Source organism: Trichomonas vaginalis, chromosome IV (genome assembly GCF_026262505.1).
Source record: "Trichomonas vaginalis G3 chromosome IV, whole genome shotgun sequence".
In the NCBI taxonomy this organism is placed as follows: Eukaryota; Parabasalia; order Trichomonadida; family Trichomonadidae; genus Trichomonas; species Trichomonas vaginalis.
In genome coordinates, this window is record NC_067206.1 from 21,359,795 (window position 1) to 21,377,437 (window position 17,643).

Sequence of the window (17,643 nt, forward strand, 5' to 3'; positions counted from 1 at the left end):
AGAATAAAATGTTGTTTTATTTGCAAAGTACAGACCCAAACGAATACGGGACAGTAAAGCTACAAACAAACTTAGGTCTTCAGAATGAAGCGCTTGCTTTCAGAGTTGTTGACTTCAATACTATCGCAACTTTTGTCATAACAGATGAAACAGATTTCATAGAGATTGAAATAGATGACAAAAGAAGTGTTATAACATTTCCTAATAGAGCTGGGTATAGAATAGATAAAATTGCTGGAGTGTTAAATGCTCTCATAAATGAAGAAACTATTGACAACATAGATGTCGAACTCTCTTCTGAGGGAACATTGAAGTTCAGCAGCGAGAAAGAGTTTAAGATACCAAGAATGAGTCATAGAGTACAACTTCTTTTGGGTGCATACCATATGACATTTCCTTTGAAAAGTGTTGACAAAACGATTGAGATGAAATCTGTTCCATACGTATGTTATGGTAATTGTTTGTACATTGAGTCAAAAATAGCTAATGTCACAGGTATTTCAGGAGTTAATAGTAAAGGTTCAGTAGAATATAAGTCTTTCTGTTATGCAGTCAATTCAATGTTCATTCCAAATGTTCCTGTCATAGCAACTCATTTAGGTAAATGGGTTCGCATTAGTCCTCATAATTTGAAAGACATGCAATTCAGACTTGTTGACTTTCAAGGAGAGCCTGTAGAACTGAAGGCACCAGTGCGAATGACTGTTGAAGTTGACTTTTTAGAAAATATTAAATGCAACAGCTTACAAGAGAACTCAGAGCTAAAAATATAAAGTATGAATGTTATGTATTAGGTCATGAACTTTGGTTGTTGCTGTTTGATGAAACAAATGAGTTAGTTATGTCAGTCAAGAGAACAGAAAAATATTGTGTTAGTGAAAACTGCACCAAGTCAATAAGATTAGGTTTGCATTATGAAGATGAGTTCGATACTGTTGAAGAAGTTTTGGACAGATATTACAAATTGCTAACTTGAAATTTTTTTGACTGACGGCGCAAAGCGCCAAGACCGAAGGTCCTGACTGCTTTAATTTACTAAAACATATTTCAAGCAAAGTTTATATTCTGTTGAAAGTTTTGTATACTCGTTCGAATATTTATACTTAAACTCAACTCCTGGAGTACCTGGTGTTTCAATGATGCGGATGTTACCTATTTTCATGAATAGTGGAGTTTGACCACAGCATTCGATTTCAGGGTCGAGATAGTCAATGACACATTGTTTTCCTGTTATTCGTGATATAACATTTTCAAGGTCCTCCTTTGTTAGAATTATTTGGTTCTTACTTATAAGATTTATCAAAAGCTTCTTATCGTCTTTGAGTAAAATTGTTTGGTATAACTGAAGAAGGTAATGGTCTACGTTATCTGAAGGATTTGTTTGAACATTTGTGTAAGGGTTGTCGTTGGCTTCTCTTGAAAGAATTTGGTCCAGTGGTGGATACTCTAACTTAACATCTGATGTAGCGTTAGCGTTTGAAGCTGAGTTTAAATTCACGGATTTCAGCTCTGGTTCTGGTTCTTTCAAACACTCTGAACTATAGTTCTTTATGACAATATTGTTTGTCGTTCGTGAGTCAACATTTGATGTTGGTTCAATTGGAACATTAACGGCACCAGCTAAGATGGATTTGCTTCTCATTTCATATAGAATAAAAACCTTTTATATGTATGAAATGAACAATATACTCGACAAGGGTTTGAATGTAAAGCTAACGAATGAAAATATTGTTGAATTCACTGAGACAGGAGCTGTGTATAAAGATGTAGAACTACTGAACAAAAGAGCTAAGGGAAGAAGCAGGAACATGAACAAAGGGTGGAAGCCTATAAAAATTTATGTCAACGATGGCTCAGGAGGTTCAAACATAAAGTATGCAGAAAGTTATAGAGTTTATGCTCTCAAAGGTGAAAAGCCTTCATTTAAGAACAGCTATTCTAACACATATCCTCAAAAGCTAACGGATGGAGAAGTGGATGATATGAATGACAGCAAAAATATTAACAGAAATGGCAACAGAGATGCATGGAATTTGTTTACCATCAGTCAATTGAAGGTTAAGCTTTAAAATAATGTTGGTCGTTCCCATGGAATATTTTTGACTTTAATGGTATTAGTCATGATATGAATCTCAAGGTATGAACGAGGAGAGATGAGAGACTTATATGCTTCCCAAATTTCTTCAAAAGGTAATGTTATACCTGACTGTTTCCAAATGAGTTCAATATCATAACGTGAGAAACCTTGAAAGATAACGAAGTCAGTTATGAGACGCTTTATGTTTAAAGCTAAAAACCTCCATGTTTGCATAAGTATTGCTACAGTTAAGTGGTAATGTCTGACTTTAGTAATGATGTTAGCTAATGGTGAGTCTGGTTTTGAAACTAAACCTTTTCCGGCGAAGTCGTCGCAAACTAACAAAGTGTTTGATGGATATTTTTTGAAGGGGTATTTTGAAAGTTTTGATAGAATGTAGTTTGTCAGTCGTTTCATATCGTAAACTCCTGAGTACTGACGTAAGTGGTGTTTGTCAATAATTCTTTCCATCTCCTCAGAAGTCTTTTGCATTCCTGACTGTATAAACTCTACGATGGCATAATATTTCCTCTTACGTCGAATGTAACGTTGAAGAAATTCAATGAGTTCACTGTCTGGAACTTTAACGACAGAGGCTTGAACTTTTGACATAAATGTTTTCGCTGTTGAATCCATAGAGTCTGAAGTTGCTGATATAATGATTTGGTCATAGTAAGAGTCGTTTCCTAAACGTTCTGTTATGAGTATATGACGAATTAAATTAAATGTCTTACCTGAACCCATCTTTCCACAATAGAAATAAACACCATTTGAACAGAACTCATAGTCCTTACTGAAAGGAAGAATGAGAGAACTGTTGAGCTTTTCACTGCTTTCATTCATGTCTTCATCTACGTCATGTATTAAATGCTTCATTTTATCTCCATTAAAAATGCAAGTCAGAAATATTCAGAACATAGCACCGAGTCTAACTGACAAGAGTATAAAGATATACTATGAACATGTTATGATGAAACCAACCAAAATTCAAGAAAGTCAGTATACTTATGAATATCCAAGACACTGGGTAGAGTATGTAGGAGGTGAGAAAGCTATTGAAATCAGACAGGTTCGAAGTATTCCAGCAGGAAGAACAATATTATTGAAAAACTTTAATGTTTTGAGATATAATGATGAAACAAAGAAGCAAGATAGTTTTCCTGTTGCTGTGTATGTGAACCTAGACACAGGAGATGACATGAAAGTTTTTAACACAAAGCTTCAAACGGTAGTGAGAGAACAACTTACTGCGGAAGGACATCCATTACCTTCAGAAGTTACCATAGCATATAATTTTGAAACAAACTCAATAGATTTTAAAGTCGTCTCTGCAAAGAAGTCAGGATTTACATTTAATGAAGCAGATGTATATTCAAATGAAAACTTCAAAGCTATTGCATGGTTAGATAATGACGATTGCTTTAAGAAAATATTTAAATTCAGTGACTCAAAGATGTCAATAGATGACCTTCGTGGAATGTTACCATCGACGTTTACAGTAGAAGGTTCAGCAGGATTGCTTACAAGTTTTTCAATTGGTGGCATTTGGTCTCGTGAAAACATTGTTATAAAATCCAGTATAAGTGAATTTGCTGAAGAATCTATATTATGTCTTTCAAACTACATGTATTCGCCACCGAAGCATTATAGTATAACAAACTTTGTCAGTAAGTTTAACATAAGACTTGTCGAACCTTCTTCAATGAAAGATGTTGTGCTACCTAAAGATGGAAAGGATGGACTCATTATTGAGATGATTTTAATAGCATATTAAATGAGCTTGTTCTTGAAGGTCATTCATGATGAAATAACTGTTGTAGAAGATGTTAGCAATTGTTCAGACATTTTGAAGCGTATAGATGATATAAGAAATAAGTTAGATAGACCGCAAAGCGGTGAGGGCGAAGCCCGTGAGAACGCTTATGTTTCATTGACTTTCTCCAGTAACGAGAACTTTTATGAGATAATATTGAAGAGAGATGATTTTAATATGGTGTAAATGGTAGCTTGGGCAGCTTTAGGCGCAATGGGAACAAAAGCATTAGCATTTGGAGCAAAAGCACTTGGAGCTTATGACGCAGTAAATAAAATGAGTGGAGGAAGGGTTTCAAAGACATTAGATGCAAATAAAGGAAAGATTGGAGGCTGGGTTGCAAAGAAGTTAAGATTAAATAAAATGGGGCTCATAAATAAAGCATCCAATTTGGTTGCGCCTGAGTCAGAAAATGCTTTAGGAAAGGACGATGAGTTTGCAAAACATGCAAAAGACTTTAATGACCAGATGAAAGGTGAAACAATGCATTTAAATAGAGTCGATGGAACTAAAGAAAATGTTTCTTCTCCACCAGTAGTTCTTCCGTATGGTCCCTATGGAATGTATGGAAACCCTTACGAAAGACCATTTGACCCATTGACTGGTGGAAGTAACTGGTATCATTACGGCCGAAGAAGAAAGACAGTCAAGTTGGAGACAGACGTGAAGAAAGCAACTAAAAAGAAACCAAGGAAGAGAGTTATAAAGCAATGAATTCAACAGGGTGAAAAAAGAGGTGAAAAAAGAGGTGAGATTTCACCACTTCACCTAAATTTATTTTTGTGCTATGTTTTCATACGTGTGAGGGTGGTGATATCATTTATTTTTATATAAATGACAGAACAAAAATATAACATTTCTACTCAGCAGGAATGAGACCCTTACTGACTATGTATTCGTTTAATGCTTGATGAAAACAATGGTACATATTATCGTATGGGTATACACAACGTCTGTTTCCATCGTCGTCGTATATGTAGAGCTCAAATCCAGTCCAACCTTCTTTTGTACAATATGTAGCTTTATTTAAGTATGCATTTATGTAGATAAGGCAATTTTCTTCATCGCTCCAGAAATAATTTTTCGTCTTTGTTGAAATAGTTTTCGTTCCTCTGCGACCATAAGGAATGTATGCAATAAATTTTGCGTCATATGGGATTGTAATATATTCAGGGTTTCTTTCATCGTCAATGGGTCTGTCTTTGTTAAAATGCATGTTTCTCAGTTTTACTTGAGTTTTGAATAGTTCACGGAAACGTTCTGGGAAAGAGTCATAGTAAATGTAGTCAGACATGTCTTTGTAATGAAATAAAAAAGTTGGAAAATAAATAAAATAAGGTTATTTTTTATTTAGTGAGGACGGTATTGAATTCGTTAGTGAATTTGTTAGTGAAGTCTTTAGTGAAGTCGTTAGTGAAGTCGTTTATGTGTCAGACGGTTTTGTAAATATTTAAGGTTAAGTTGGTGTTATGGTTGTATTGTAAAATATACGTTAACGGTTTTGTAAAGTGTCAAACTGTTATCTTTGGTAAGGTGGAACGCAGTGCCGCCGTACCCAAGATAGTCATACTAACTAAGTGGTATGTAAAATGCAATGAACTTGTGACACGATCTGATGGCGTAGTTTGCCGGTGTTCAATGCAAGAACAAAGGGAGGATCATTATAAAAACTGGCTTAAGACTCATGTTCACACATGCCAGGCCGGAGAAGCATTATCGCAGCAAACATTACTTGACTACTACAATAAAGGAGTTAGTATACATATCATGGGTACGGCGGCACTGCGCGCCTCCTTACCCATTATATGTGAATTTGACACTTTACAAAACCGTTAACGTATATTTTACAACACTAACGACTTCACTAACGAATTCACTAATATTTTCACAAACGACTTCACTAATGTAAAAATAAACGTTCTCACTTACAAAAGTATTGCAACTCCTCCCATTGCTGTGCTTCATATAACAGCTCATAATCTTCTGACTCACTTTCTTCTTCATATAGGTCAAAATCACTGTCATAGTTTATACCTGTAAGTTTTGACAAAGCTAATGAAACACGCTTACCGTTTGTATCGTATGCTTGTATAAACTTTCCATTCTTCATTCCTTCATAAACGCTCAAACTAACTTTACCCTTTCTCCCTCGTATCTGATAGAATGTATTTTCACGAGGAACGAAGAACAAATTCTTGAACTCATGACCGTTGTAGTTTGTTATCTCAATAGTTTTCGTCATTACATCCAAATAAAAATTTTCAGTAAAAATAAAACTAATGAAATATTTTATTCCTCACTGTCGTCTGCTTTCTCCAACTCTTCTAACTTCTTCTTAAGTTCAGCAATGTTGTCCTCATGAAGTTTAATCTTCCTTAATATACCTTCTCTGTCTAATGGTTGTTTTATCTTTCTAAACTGAACTCTACCATCCTTCATAGTATGAATGTAAAAACCTTCTGGAATAGTTCCTGATTTAATGTATTCTACCAAAAACTTTTGTTTCATTGCTTCAGTGACTTTAGTCGTCATTTTACTCTAAGGTGAAGCTAGCACAGCGATAATGGATTTCATGACTTTTTAGTATTTCATGCAATCTTAACAGATAGCCTTACAAGTACTTCCAGTGTCCCTAGCTGTCCCTCCTTTTTATATAACTCCATGACATTTATAATCTCGCGAAACTTAACAGGTAGCATAACAGATTAAAATCAGATGAGGTTTTGAACCAAAATTTCTAAGCAACGTTGTCAAGGATTTTGAGGAACTAGGGACAGAGTGTGGCAAAGTCCAAGATTTAATTTATCTTCATCTGTTTCATCAGCTATCTCATCTAATATGCCAATATTTTATTCATAACTCGTGGCAAACCCACTAACTTTCATTATATTCATCTACATGCTTCATCTGATAGAAAGTATGACTTTCATTAACTCTGTGAGATAATGAAAACTACTAGGGACAGAGACCATGGCAAAGTTTATGACTTTCATTATTTCCAGAACTTAATGAAAACTACTAGGGACAGAGACCATGGCAAAGTTCATGATTTAATTTATTCTCTCACTAACAACAAATACAAAACTCCAACACTAACGACAAAAATAAATGTCCTCACTTCTTAACAAAGTAATATGTGCTTCTTACACCACCATAGCTCAAACGTTTCTTTTCAAACATCGATTGAAACTTATTTTGAGCCATTGGCTTTAGTCTCTTTTTCTTCAAATACGCCAAGAAATCTTCTTCACATCTTTTCACTTCATAGCCTTCTTTAAACTCCTCCTTGTTAAGTTCTATGAAATCCTTTATCTCATTCTTTGTTGCAATGGCTTCTTCACGAACGACATCATGAACTATTTCAACACTGTTCTCATGTATGACCTCCTCACTGTTCTCATGAACTATTTCATCACTGTTCTCATGAACGACCTCCTCACTGTTCTCATGAACTATTTCATCATTGTTCTCATGAACGACCTCCTCACTGTTCTCATGAACTATTTCATCATTGTTCTCATGAACGACCTCCTCACTGTTCTCATGAACTATTTCAACACTGTTCTCATGAACGACCTCCTCACTGTTCTCATGAACTATTTCAACACTGTTCTCATGTATGACCTCCTCACTGTTCTCATGAACTATTTCAACACTGTTCTCATGTATGACCTCCTCACTGTTCTCATGAACTATTTCATCATTGTTCTCATGAACGACCTCCTCACTGTCTTTCATAAGCGTTTCAAAGTCTCCTTTACTCATTACTTCAATCTCATGCTGTTCACAATAGTACTTAAACTCACTGTATATGTCTTTGTTGTATGTTATATTGCTTCCCATGTACTCCATGAATTTTTCAAGCACTTCCTCATAATTCACTGTTTCTTTCTTTCCACGACCTTCTAATATCATACTTGCTTCGTAAATATAACTTCTTGCAGAACCGTCTCGCTTTCTACTTCTTTTCACAAATTCTCTCATCTTGCCACCAAATACATTTGAACTACATGCAAAGAATTCATTCTCCTTCGCAAATTCTTTATATCTTCTGTAGCACTCTGTACAATTCCATCCGGATACAAACTTTTCATAGAACTCCTCGTAAAACATTTGGTAAGGTGTTTTGTTCATTTCGATGAGTTCTTGTTTAGCCCTGGTGAATGGTATCTTCCTTACATCAAATTCACTTAAATCTTTCCTCATGAAGTACGTCAGTAAGTTTGAATAAAACTCTTCATTAAAGCTTTCAATGAGATTTGAGAAATATTCGTAATTTCCTTTGTATCTGCTGCTTACGTCAATGACAACAAATCTTCTGTCGTCTTTGTCAATCTTTACTGAGTTGAAGTTGTTAGATATCATGATGATATTACAAACATTCTCTATCTTTCTTACTGGCTGACACTTCTGATTTAAGTCCAACTGAGTCTCTGTTACTATTGACTTTAGTGCGTCGTGGTTCATGACCTTAGACGTATCGCATGAGCTTAGTTCATTGCATACGATGAGCTTCATGTTCTCAATAGCAGCATTGAATCTACCAACCACATTCTCTATTGCCGTTATATTATTGTTGGCGTACTTGCTAATGAGCTCGCATAGAACATTACTAAGTACATTCTTACCAGTTCCTTGCTTTCCTATTAACAAAAGTACTGTTCCAGTCTTTCCACAAGGATTTTGAACGATGTAGGCGAACCAGTTCAAAACATACTCATAAAGCTCTTCATCCTCATTACATATGACATCGTGAACATGTTTCAAATATCCTTCAATAACGCTTTCATCTACTTCATTCAGTACCTCATACTCATATCCTCTGAAATAGCTGTAAATGTCATCTCTTTCGTCAAAGAATCTCATGCCTGACTTCATAAGATAGTTCTTGTTCTGACCCGCTTCATAAATCATCAGTGCGTTCACATCCTTCTCCTCAATACGTCCTACATAAACACTCTTCATGAGCTTATTGAATTCCTTGCTATCTACTGACACAAGTGTTGTTGTGTCTCGTATTCCATCATAATCTTTCACTAGATATGTCATACGTGCTCCGTCAATAACAACAACACATCTTCTTAAGTCATTTATAACACTAGCTATGTCAATACCGTCTCACTCATGTACTTATTTTTCCTCAAGTCCTTTAGTGTGAAAGTGTCTCTAAGTTCTATTTCAAACAATTCATTTACACATCCTTTGCAATACTTCTCTATAAAATATTTCTGTCGTTCTTTACTAAGTTTCTTAACAGCTCTGAAGAACCATGTGTTTTGACTCAAACATCCTTCACAACTTCTCTCATTCATTCCTAGTTCTTTCATGTCATTATCTTCAACCTCTATGGTCTCATTGACTAAGGTCAAAGGGTTCTTAGTCATTGCTGGTCTTATCTGAAACAATGTTTGTGCAACAGGTTTAACTAGTTCAGCAACGTCCTTCCTTAATATGAATAGCTGTTTCCACTCATCTTTGCTAACAGTTCTTTCATAACCACTGACAGTAATGATTTCATTTGCTGACCTTAGACGCTTATGTTCTATCATTTGTATTGCTTTTGTGTAAGGCTTTCGTGAGCATAGGTTGTATATGTCATTCCTGCAATGTTCATTCATGCCAATAGTACTAAATCCTTTCTTTGCTGTTGAGTGCATAATATCCATTAGTTCCTGTGTTCGTATTGCTGTCTCATAAAATACAACAAGACCTTTGTCATCTATGACGTACTTACCGAAAACATTGCTTATATTCTTTAACCATGAAATAACATCCTCATTCATGCTGTCAAACATGAAGTAAGGTCTTACATACTCTTCACTTATAAGATACTCCACAAAGTACTTGTTAAGCTCTATGTCCTCGTGAGCGATTTCATTAGGTTTGATATTAGTTCCTTTTGTCATTGCTGTCATGTACTTCACTCTCATAGTTCCTTTCAATAGCTTAAAAATACTTCATTGTTTCATAACTGCTCTAAATTCTGTTCAAAATTCGTACAACATAACTTTTAACATTAGTGAAAGAACATGAGCGAAACAACAACATCTAACATTACAGAAGAAGTCAATGACAATGCCGATGAAAACATTACAGAAGGAGCTAGTGAAAATATTGATGAGTTCAGTGAGGAAGAAGATATTGAGGACGTCAATGAGAACGTTAGTGGGGAACAAACTCAATGGGAAACATTGAGAAATCATGAAGATTATGAGATTTGTACGACATATCCTTTTACTATTCGTCGAAAGAAAAACAATATTAAGAGTGAATGCTTAAATAATCATATGGTTATATTGAGCTTAGTTTAAACAACAAAAGCATTTAAAGCATAGAATTATTGCAGAACAGTGGATTGAAAATCCAAACAATTTGAAAGAAATAGACCATATAAATCATGATAGAACGGACAACAGAATCTCAAACCTTCGTTGGTGTTCTAGATCTGAAAACAATAGAAATAAAAGCAAGTATGGCGATATAGTTTATGAGTTCGTTGATGAAATATCTGACGAAGCTGTTGAAATAACAGATTATGGTAAGCATTCGTTTGAGTTCTACTACTATGTTGAGAATGAGGACGCATTCTATTATTATACAGGTCTTAACTATCGAAAACTTCATATAAACTTTACAAAAACAGGTGATGCTTATGTTTGTATGATAGATACAGAAAACAAGAGAGTAATTTTATGCATAAACAAATTCAAACGCTTGTACGGCTTCATGTAGGACAAACATTATTTTTCAACACTAACGCCAACACTTAGGACAAACATTCATGACTAACATTACTGTATAACATAAATGTTTTGTTATGACTTCGTCGTAAATGTTTTGTCATGAATTCATCGTATATGCTTTGTCAAAACTTCTTCGTAAATGTTTTGTCATGACTTCTTCGTATATGTTTTGTCATGAATTCATCGTATATGTTTTGTCATGATTTCTTCGTAAATGTTTTGTCATGATTTCTTCATCGTAAATGTTTTGTCATGATTTCTTCATCGTATATGCTTTGTCAAGGTTTCTTCGTAAATGTTTTGTCATGACCTCATCGTAAATGTTTTGTCATGATTTCTTCATCGTAAATGTTTTGTCATGATTTCATCGTAAATGTTTTGTCATGATTTCATCGTACATGTTTTGTCATGACCTCATGGAACTTAAACGTAAATGTTTTGTCATGATTTCTTCATCGTATATGCTTTGTCAAGGTTTCTTCGTAAATGTTTTGTCATGATTTCATCGTAAATGTTTTGTCATGATTTCATCGTTAATGTTTTGTCATGATTTCATCGTTAATGTTTTGTCAAGGTTTCTTCGTAAATGTTTTGTCATGACCTCATCGTAAATGTTTTGTCATGACCTCATCGTAAATGTTTTGTCATGATTTCATCGTAAATGTTTTGTCATGATTTCATCGTACATGTTTTGTCATGACCTCATCGTAAATGTTTTGTCATGATTTCTTCATCGTAAATGTTTTGTCATGATTTCTTCATCGTATATGCTTTGTCAAGGTTTCTTCGTAAATGTTTTGTCATGACCTCATCGTAAATGTTTTGTCATGACCTCATCGTAAATGTTTTGTCATGATTTCATCGTAAATGTTTTGTCATGATTTCATCGTACATGTTTTGTCATGACCTCATCGTAAATGTTTTGTCATGATTTCTTCATCGTATATGCTTTGTCAAGGTTTCTTCGTAAATGTTTTGTCATGATTTCATCGTACATGTTTTGTCATGACTTCTTCGTATATGTTTTGTCATGAATTCATCGTATATGTTTTGTCAAAACTTCATCGTAAATGTTTTGTCATGATTTCATCGTTAATGTTTTGTCAAAACTTCTTCGTAATGAGTGTAAATGATCCAAAAATAATGTTTATGTTAGAATGTTAGATCTAACACCTTTTCTAACATGTTTTCTAACATGACCTCATCGTAAATGTTTTGTTATGACCTCATGGAACTTAAACGTATATGTTTTGTCATGACCTCATCGTATATGTTTTGTCATGACCTCATCGTAAATGTTTTGTCATGACCTCATCGTAAATGTTTTGTGAAGAATATAACAACCGCCGGAATTCAGACGGTTGCTTTTTATACAAAATTCACGCAGGAAAATTCTTGAGTTTTGGTTGAAAGAATACGGTCGAGCCAAAAGTGGCTCAACCTCAAAACAAACATTTTGTGAGCTTACTAAGGCGTTATGAATGAATTCAAAGGTATTTACATACATCCTGACCTCGTTCATTTTGTTGCTGAATGGTGCTCTGTAAAGTATGCATTTTATGTCAAAGATATTATGGACTCCATAGACAAGAAAGTTCATGAGAAGTTAGATGAAGAAGAACTCGAAGATACAGTAGAGAATGCAAAACATTTTTGACGAAGTGAAGATCTTCACTTAGTCAAAATGTGATGCAAAAACAAGCATTTTATGAGCTTACTAAGGCGTTATGAATGAATTCAAAGGTATTTACATACATCCTGACCTCGTTCATTTTGTTGTTGAATTCAGCAAAAATAATGTTTACGTTAATGTTTTCACTGTTACCATGTTACCATGTGCTACCAGGTTAATTAACTTCTCTTAAAATTACTGACAACATGACATTTAGACAACAGTCCAGGAAATAAACTTCATCGTATATGCTTTGTCATGACTTCTTCGTATATGTTTTGTCATGACTTCTTCGTATATGCTTTGTCAAGGTTTCATCGTAAATGTTTTGTCATGACTTCATCGTATATGCTTTGTCAAGGTTTCATCGTATATGCTTTGTCATGACTTCTTCATCATAATGAGCGTAAATGACCCAAAATAATGTTTATGTTAGAATGTTAGATCTAACACGTTTTCTAACCCGATAACTAACCTGTTGAATTTTCATACGGAATCTCTTCTCTCGGTTTTCCGAGGGAAGCAATCATATGAGGAAATTCTTCTAAAAGTTCTTTTGTCTGTTGGTTTTCAAACCAATGATATGCTTGCTTTGTAGAACGAAGAGTATTATAAGGCATTTTGTGAAGAATATAGCAATCGCCGGAATTCAGACGGTTGTTTTTTATACAAAATTCACGCAGGAAAATTCTTGAGTTTTGGTTGAAAGAATACGGTCGAGCCAAAAGTGGCTCAACCTCAAAACAAACATTTTGTGAGCTTACTAAGGCGTTATGAATGAATTCAAAGGTATTTACATACATCCTGACCTCGTTCATTTTGTTGTTGAATTCAGCAAAAATAATGTTTACGTTAATGTTTTCACTGTTACCATGTTACCATGTGCTACCAGGTTAATTAACTTCTCTTAAAATTACTGACAACATGACATTTAGACAACAGTCCAGGAAATAAACTTCATCGTATATGCTTTGTCATGACTTCATCGTATATGCTTTGTCATGACTTCTTCGTAATGAGTGTAAATGACCCAAAAATAATGTTTACGTTAATGTTTTCAGGTTATTCAATAATTAATTATTTTTGAAGAACTGAAGGTGCTACCATGTTACCATGTGCTACCAGGTTAATTAACTTCTCTGAAAAAGTGTGACAACATGACATTTAGACAACACAGCAGGATTAATGAGGAAGGTATTTATGAATTATTTTTGAAGAACTGAAGGTGCTACCATGTTACCATGTGCTACCAGGTTAATTAACTTCTCTGAAAAAGTGTGACAACATGACATTTAGACAACACAGCAGGATTAATGAGGAAGGTATTTATGAATTATTTTTGAAGAACTGAAGGTGCTACCATGTTACCATGTGCTACCAGGTTAATTAACTTCTCTGAAAAAGTGTGACAACATGACATTTAGACAACACAGCAGGAAATAAACTTCTTCGTATATGCTTTGTCAAACATAAACGTATATGTTTTGTCAAACATGAACGTAAATGTTTTGTCATGACTTCATCGTATATGTTTTGTCAAACATGAACGTAAATGTTTTGTCAAGACTTCTTCGTAAATGTTTTGTCATGATTTCTTCGTAAATGTTTTGTCAAACATGAACGTAAGTGTTTTGTCATGACTTCATCGTATATGTTTTATCATGATTTCATCGTATATGTTTTATCATGATTTCATCGAAACTAAACGTATATGCTTTGTCATGATTTCATCGTAAATGTTTTGTCAAACATGAACGTAAATGTTTTGTCATGACTTCATCGTATATGTTTTATCATGATTTCATCGTATATGTTTTGTCATGATTTCTTCATCGTATATGTTTTGTCATGATTTCATCGTAATGAGTGTAAATGACCCAAAAATAATGTTTATGTTAGAATGTTAGATCTAACACCTTTTCTAACATGTTTTCTAACATGGAGGATTTCATTAGATATACACATTCTTCCTTCATTTCATTCTATACACAATTTACATCATAGACGATTTAATAGATATAATACTTTACTGTTTCATCTGATATAAACATTATTTGGTGAAAATATCCTAAAAATATTTGATGGACTTTAACTAAAATAATGTTTAGGGTAGATGTGTATATCTAATGAAATCCTCCATGTTAGAAAACATGTTAGAAAAGGTGTTAGATCTAACATTCTAACATAAACATTATTTTTGGGTCATTTACACTCATTACGATGAAATCATGACAAAACATATACGATGAAGTCATGACAAAACATTTACGTTCATGTTTGACAAAGCATATACGAAGAAGTTTGACAAAGCATATACGAAGAAGTTTGACAAAGCATATACGTTTAGTTTCGATGAAATCATGACAAAACATATACGATGAAGTTTATTTCCTGGACTGTTGTCAAAATGTCATGTTGTCAGTAATTTTAAGAGAAGTTAATTAACCTGGTGACATGGTGACGTAGTGACACCTAAAAACCATCTACCCTAAACATTATTTTTGCTGAATTCAGCAACAAAATGAACGAGGTCAGGATGTATGTAAATACCTTTGAATTCATTCATAACGCCTTAGTAAGCTCACAAAATGTTTGTTTTGAGGTTGAGCCACTTTTGGCTCGACCGTATTCTTTCAACCAAAACTCAAGAATTTTCCTGCGTGAATTTTGTATAAAAAACAACCGTCTGAATTCCGGCGATTGCTATATTCTTCACAAAATGCCTTATAATACTCTTCGTTCTACAAAGCAAGCATATTATTGGTTTGAAAACCAACAGACAAAAGAACTTTTAGAAGAATTTCCTCATATGATTGCTTCCCTCGGAAAACCGAGAGAAGAGATTCCGTATGAAAATTCAACAGGTTAGTTATCGGGTTAGAAAACGTGTTAGATCTAACATTCTAACATAAACATTATTTTGGGTCATTTACGCTCATTATGATGAAGAAGTCATGACAAAGCATATACGATGAAACCTTGACAAAGCATATACGATGAAGTCATGACAAAACATTTACGATGAAACCTTGACAAAGCATATACGAAGAAGGCATGACAAAACATTTACGTTCATTACGATGAAGAAGTCATGACAAAGCATATACGATGAGGTCATGACAAAACATTTACGTTCATTACGATGAAGAAGTCATGACAAAGCATATACGATGAGGTCATGACAAAACATTTACGATGAGGTCATGACAAAACATATACGAAGAAGTCATGACAAAGCATATACGATGAAGTTTATTTCCTGGACTGTTGTCTAAATGTCATGTTGTCAGTAATTTTAAGAGAAGTTAATTAACCTGGTAGCACATGGTAACATGGTAACAGTGAAAACATTAACGTAAACATTATTTTTGCTGAATTCAGCAACAAAATGAACGAGGTCAGGATGTATGTAAATACCTTTGAATTCATTCATAACGCCTTAGTAAGCTCATAAAATGCTTGTTTTTGCATCACATTTTGACTAAGTGAAGATCTTCACTTCGTCAAAAATGTTTTGCATTCTCTACTGTATCTTCGAGTTCTTCTTCATCTAACTTCTCATGAACTTTCTTGTCTATGGAGTCCATAATATCTTTGACATAAAATGCATACTTTACAGAGCACCATTCAGCAACAAAATGAACGAGGTCAGGATGTATGTAAATACCTTTGAATTCATTCATAACGCCTTAGTAAGCTCACAAAATGTTTGTTTTTGCATCACATTTTGACTAAGTGAAGATCTTCACTTCGTCAAAAATGTTTTGCATTCTCTACTGTATCTTCGAGTTCTTCTTCATCTAACTTCTCATGAACTTTCTTGTCTATGGAGTCCATAATATCTTTGACATAAAATGCATACTTTACAGAGCACCATTCAGCAACAAAATGAACGAGGTCAGGATGTATGTAAATACCTTTGAATTCATTCATAACGCCTTAGTAAGCTCACAAAATGTTTGTTTTGAGGTTGAGCCACTTTTGGCTCGACCGTATTCTTTCAACCAAAACTCAAGAATTTTCCTGCGTGAATTTTGTATAAAAAGCAACCGTCTGAATTCCGGCGGTTGTTATATTCTTCACAAAACATTTACGATGAGGTCATGACAAAACATTTACGATGAGGTCATGACAAAACATATACGATGAGGTCATAACAAAACATTTACGATGAGGTCATGACAAAACATTTACGTTTAAGTTCCATGAGGTCATAACAAAACATTTACGTTTAAGTTCCATGAGGTCATAACAAAACATTTACGATGAGGTCATGACAAAACATTTACGATGAGGTCATGACAAAACATATACGTTTAAGTTCCATGAGGTCATGACAAAACATTTACGTTTAAGTTCCATGAGGTCATAACAAAACATTTACGTTTAAGTTCCATGAGGTCATAACAAAACATTTACGATGAGGTCATGACAAAACATTTACGATGAGGTCATGACAAAACATATACGTTTAAGTTCCATGAGGTCATGACAAAACATTTACGTTTAAGTTCCATGAGGTCATGTTAGAAAACATGTTAGAAAAGGTGTTAGATCTAACATTCTAACATAAACATTATTTTTGGGTCATTTACACTCATTACGATGAGGTCATAACAAAACATTTACGTTTAAGTTCCATGAGGTCATAACAAAACATTTACGATGAGGTCATGACAAAACATTTACGATGAGGTCATGACAAAACATATACGAAGAAACCTTGACAAAGCATATACGATGAAGAAATCATGACAAAACATTTACGATGAGGTCATGACAAAACATATACGTTTAAGTTCCATGAGGTCATAACAAAACATTTACGTTTAAGTTCCATGAGGTCATGACAAAACATATACGTTTAAGTTCCATGAGGTCATAACAAAACATTTACGATGAGGTCATGTTAGAAAACATGTTAGAAAAGGTGTTAGATCTAACATTCTAACATAAACATTATTTTTGGATCATTTACACTCATTACGAAGAAGTTTTGACAAAACATTAACGATGAAATCATGACAAAACATTTACGATGAAGTTTTGACAAAACATTTACGAAGAAGTTTTGACAAAACATTTACGATGAAATCATGACAAAACATTTACGATGAGGTCATGACAAAACATGTACGATGAAATCATGACAAAACATTTACGATGAAATCATGACAAAACATGTACGATGAAGTTTTGACAAAACATTTACGAAGAAGTTTTGACAAAACATTAACGATGAAATCATGACAAAACATTTACGATGAAATCATGACAAAACATTAACGATGAAATCATGACAAAACATTTACGATGAAATCATGACAAAACATGTACG

The 17,643-nt window shown here is 34.1% G+C and overlaps 8 protein-coding genes across 8 annotated transcripts, besides 3 other annotated features; 4 read left to right on the plus strand and 4 right to left on the minus strand.

Annotated features, from left to right (window-relative positions):
* Nucleotides 1–5,465: part of a mobile genetic element that runs on past the window's edge.
* Nucleotides 9–765, plus strand: TVAGG3_0140560 (uncharacterized protein; the record flags this gene model as incomplete). The annotated part of the gene is made up of 1 exon (XM_051224238.1): nucleotides 9–765. A coding segment is annotated over one exon (757 nt), but the record flags the coding sequence as incomplete, so codon positions are not given.
* On the plus strand, nucleotides 3,045–3,851 carry TVAGG3_0140570 (uncharacterized protein; the record flags this gene model as incomplete). The annotated part of the gene is made up of 1 exon (XM_051224239.1): nucleotides 3,045–3,851. The coding sequence occupies one exon, from the start codon at nucleotides 3,045–3,047 to the stop codon at nucleotides 3,849–3,851; it is 807 nt and encodes a 268-aa protein (XP_051109225.1).
* Nucleotides 4,077–4,604, plus strand: TVAGG3_0140580 (protein of unknown function, DUF4107 family; the record flags this gene model as incomplete). The annotated part of the gene is made up of 1 exon (XM_001292282.2): nucleotides 4,077–4,604. The coding sequence occupies one exon, from the start codon at nucleotides 4,077–4,079 to the stop codon at nucleotides 4,602–4,604; it is 528 nt and encodes a 175-aa protein (XP_001292283.2).
* Nucleotides 4,605–4,749: a terminal%2Cinverted (terminal inverted repeat of Maverick-2 transposon ID:TVAGG3_0140470).
* On the minus strand, nucleotides 4,750–5,184 carry TVAGG3_0140590 (uncharacterized protein; the record flags this gene model as incomplete). The annotated part of the gene is made up of 1 exon (XM_001292283.2): nucleotides 4,750–5,184. One exon carries the CDS (start codon nucleotides 5,182–5,184, stop codon nucleotides 4,750–4,752), a length of 435 nt encoding a protein of 144 aa, XP_001292284.2.
* Nucleotides 5,466–5,811: 346 nt separating the features above from the next.
* Nucleotides 5,812–6,132, minus strand: TVAGG3_0140600 (uncharacterized protein; the record flags this gene model as incomplete). The annotated part of the gene is made up of 1 exon (XM_001294257.1): nucleotides 5,812–6,132. The coding sequence occupies one exon, from the start codon at nucleotides 6,130–6,132 to the stop codon at nucleotides 5,812–5,814; it is 321 nt and encodes a 106-aa protein (XP_001294258.1).
* A 47-nt stretch (nucleotides 6,133–6,179) lies between these two features.
* Nucleotides 6,180–6,422, minus strand: TVAGG3_0140610 (uncharacterized protein; the record flags this gene model as incomplete). Its single annotated transcript, XM_001294258.1, has 1 exon — nucleotides 6,180–6,422. One exon carries the CDS (start codon nucleotides 6,420–6,422, stop codon nucleotides 6,180–6,182), a length of 243 nt encoding a protein of 80 aa, XP_001294259.1.
* An 819-nt stretch (nucleotides 6,423–7,241) lies between these two features.
* Nucleotides 7,242–7,799, plus strand: TVAGG3_0140620 (uncharacterized protein; the record flags this gene model as incomplete). Its single annotated transcript, XM_001297468.1, has 1 exon — nucleotides 7,242–7,799. One exon carries the CDS (start codon nucleotides 7,242–7,244, stop codon nucleotides 7,797–7,799), a length of 558 nt encoding a protein of 185 aa, XP_001297469.1.
* A 15-nt stretch (nucleotides 7,800–7,814) lies between these two features.
* Nucleotides 7,815–8,993: a mobile genetic element.
* Nucleotides 8,994–12,775: 3,782 nt separating this feature from the next.
* Nucleotides 12,776–13,123, minus strand: TVAGG3_0140640 (uncharacterized protein; the record flags this gene model as incomplete). The annotated part of the gene is made up of 1 exon (XM_001297544.1): nucleotides 12,776–13,123. The coding sequence occupies one exon, from the start codon at nucleotides 13,121–13,123 to the stop codon at nucleotides 12,776–12,778; it is 348 nt and encodes a 115-aa protein (XP_001297545.1).
* Nucleotides 13,124–17,643: the final 4,520 nt, after the last annotated feature.